Source organism: Hippopotamus amphibius, chromosome 13 (assembly GCF_030028045.1).
Source record: "Hippopotamus amphibius kiboko isolate mHipAmp2 chromosome 13, mHipAmp2.hap2, whole genome shotgun sequence".
NCBI classification, from domain to species: Eukaryota; Metazoa; Chordata; class Mammalia; order Artiodactyla; family Hippopotamidae; genus Hippopotamus; species Hippopotamus amphibius.
This window is the reverse complement of record NC_080198.1, coordinates 1,905,956-1,908,148: the sequence shown is the minus strand read 5'-3', so window position 1 is coordinate 1,908,148 and position 2,193 is coordinate 1,905,956. Positions and strand designations below refer to the sequence as shown.

The window sequence follows — 2,193 nt, the reverse complement described above, 5'->3', positions numbered from 1 at the left end:
TCTGGGGGCAGCGCCAGGCCTGGGATCAGTTAGCAGGCATCTGCTCCCCCCACCCCCGAGCAGAGGCTGGGGTCTGGGACGCACTAAGCCCGCTCCCCGCCCCCACCACAGCCACCCTCGCCGTCCTGCCTTCGGAGCATCAGGGGAGGGCCAGCCGGCCTGGGCCCCGCACGCGTCACTCCCTCGTCCCCACCAGCCATTTCACGGAGGAGAACGCCGAGGCCTGAGAGGGAGGTGAGTGGTCCCCTGTCTGGCCAGGTCCCGCCGGCCCTCGCGACGGGTGCGGGCCGCCGGGACCTCACAGCCCCCGTCCCCGCAGCCCGCTCCGCCTGATGTCCGTCTGGGCGGCCCTGCTGCTGCTCTGGGCGGCCGCCGGGGCCTCCGAGGACTGCCCGGCCCCGTGCGCCTGCCGCGCGCTGGACACCATGGGGCTGCAGGTGGACTGCAGCGGCCGCGGGCTGGAGGCGCTGCCCGCCCTGCCGGCCCGCACGCGCCACCTCCTGCTGGCCAACAACAGCCTGCGCTCCGTGGCGCCCGGCGCCTTCGACCACCTGCCGCAGCTGCAGACCCTCCTGGCGGAGCACAACCCCTGGCGCTGCGACTGCGGCCTCACCTACCTGCGCCTGTGGCTGGAGGACCGCGCGCCCGAGCAGCTGCTGCGCGTGCGCTGCGCCGGCCCCGGCCGCGCCTCCGGCCGCGCGCTCGGCCAGCTCAGCGGCTCCGAGCTGGGCGGCTGCGGCTGGAGCCTGCCGGGGCCCTGGGCTGAGCCCGGGCGCTGGTGGGACGCGGCGCTGGTCGTCGTGGCCGCGCTGATCCTGGCTCTCCTGGTGGGCCTGCTGTGCGCCGTCTCCTGAGCCCGGGGCCCCCGCCCGGGCGCCGGGCATGCCAGCCACCGGGAGCTCAAAATAAAGCAGGCGCTCAGCCTTCCTCCAGGCTCGGAGGGCTTTCCCTCGTAGCACCCGGGTCTGTCTCACCCTGGAAACCTGCGTCCACGTTTGTTATGACAGATGCTGATGAGAGCGTCTCTCTCCCCCAAGTTCCTAGTAAGATGGTGTGTCCCCACTTCCAGCCACCCCCAGGGCCACCATCTCTGCCCCCACCCACCCCCGGCCCTTCCCCAGCACCACCCCTTTCCCAGTTCCCAGGAATCCCGTTCTCACACCCTCCTGGCGGCTGCCACACGCAGCTGGGGCTCCTCGCACTCAGTGAGGGCAGGGGGTTCAGATGACAGGTGTTTCTTGTCCCTGGAAAGATGCGTGGCAGGTGCCCGGCGTGCGGCCCACCCGGTCCGTTCCCCCAGGGTCTCACGGTGGCTCCCTGAGATGGGATGCAGGCAGCACGGGAACCTGTCCCGCGTCTGAGGAAACCAGGGCTCTGATGGAAGAGTGCCTCATCCAAGGTCACACACCAGCCCGGGCAGACCTGGGGTTTGAGTGGAGGCTGGTGTGACCCCCCAGTGTCCGCCTGTCTCGGGGAAGACGGGGCGGGGGCCGCACACCTGGCGCCTGAGTGGCCGTGCCCTCCCGTCAGCGGAGGGTCCAGGGACAGAGCCTGATGACCTCGGGGGACTGTGGATTCGCGGGCTCCCTGGAGTCAGGGCCCTGATCCAGGTGCACAGCAGCCCTTTGGGCGCCTGCTCTGTGCACAGACCCAGCCCCGTGCTGGAGCACAGAGATGACCAAGGCCCATCCTGCCCTCCCGGGGCCTCGCAGACCCTGACTTGGAATAAGAGCTGAACGTGCTCGTGGCCGCAAGGCTCGGGCAAGAAACTCCCTCCCCTGAGCACGTCGGCTCATCTGAAACAGTCAGGGGTTGAGGGATGGTAACGCGTCCCTCGCAGGTTGCGGAAGCATAAGGGATGCTGGGCTGGTGCCCCTGGCGATCACCAAATTGCACTCCCCAACCTGCACGACTCGCCCAAGGTCGCACAGGTATCCCTGGCAGAGATGCGACCCCACCCCAGCTCCTCCCCGCCCGAGGCAGCGTCCACGCCTCCATCCAGGGGTCCCACGTTGGTCTGGGGCAGAGAGATGGCCTTAATGGGGCTCTGGGCAGCGGTCGGGCAGTGGGCAGTGTGTGGGCCTGGAGGCCAGTCGGGAGAGCAGGTCAGGCAGGTGGGACCTCTGTGGAGGTGTGGCCGCTGGAGCCGGCTCCGAGCTCCAAGCCAAGAGAACCAGTCTGGGCACTGCTGGC

At 69.9% G+C, this 2,193-nt stretch overlaps 1 protein-coding gene across 1 annotated transcript; it reads left to right on the top strand.

Annotated features, from left to right (window-relative positions):
* Positions 1-332: 332 nt before the first annotated feature.
* Positions 333-854, top strand: GP9 (glycoprotein IX platelet). Its single transcript, XM_057706312.1, has one exon. It carries the CDS (start codon positions 333-335, stop codon positions 852-854), a length of 522 nt encoding a protein of 173 aa, XP_057562295.1.
* Positions 855-2,193: the final 1,339 nt, after the last annotated feature.

What these genes read in the sequence shown, in the direction of transcription:
- GP9 (XM_057706312.1), top strand. Translation starts at nt 333, where the DNA reads ATGTCCGTCTGGGCGGCCCTGCTGCTGCTCTGGGCGGCCGCCGGGGCC.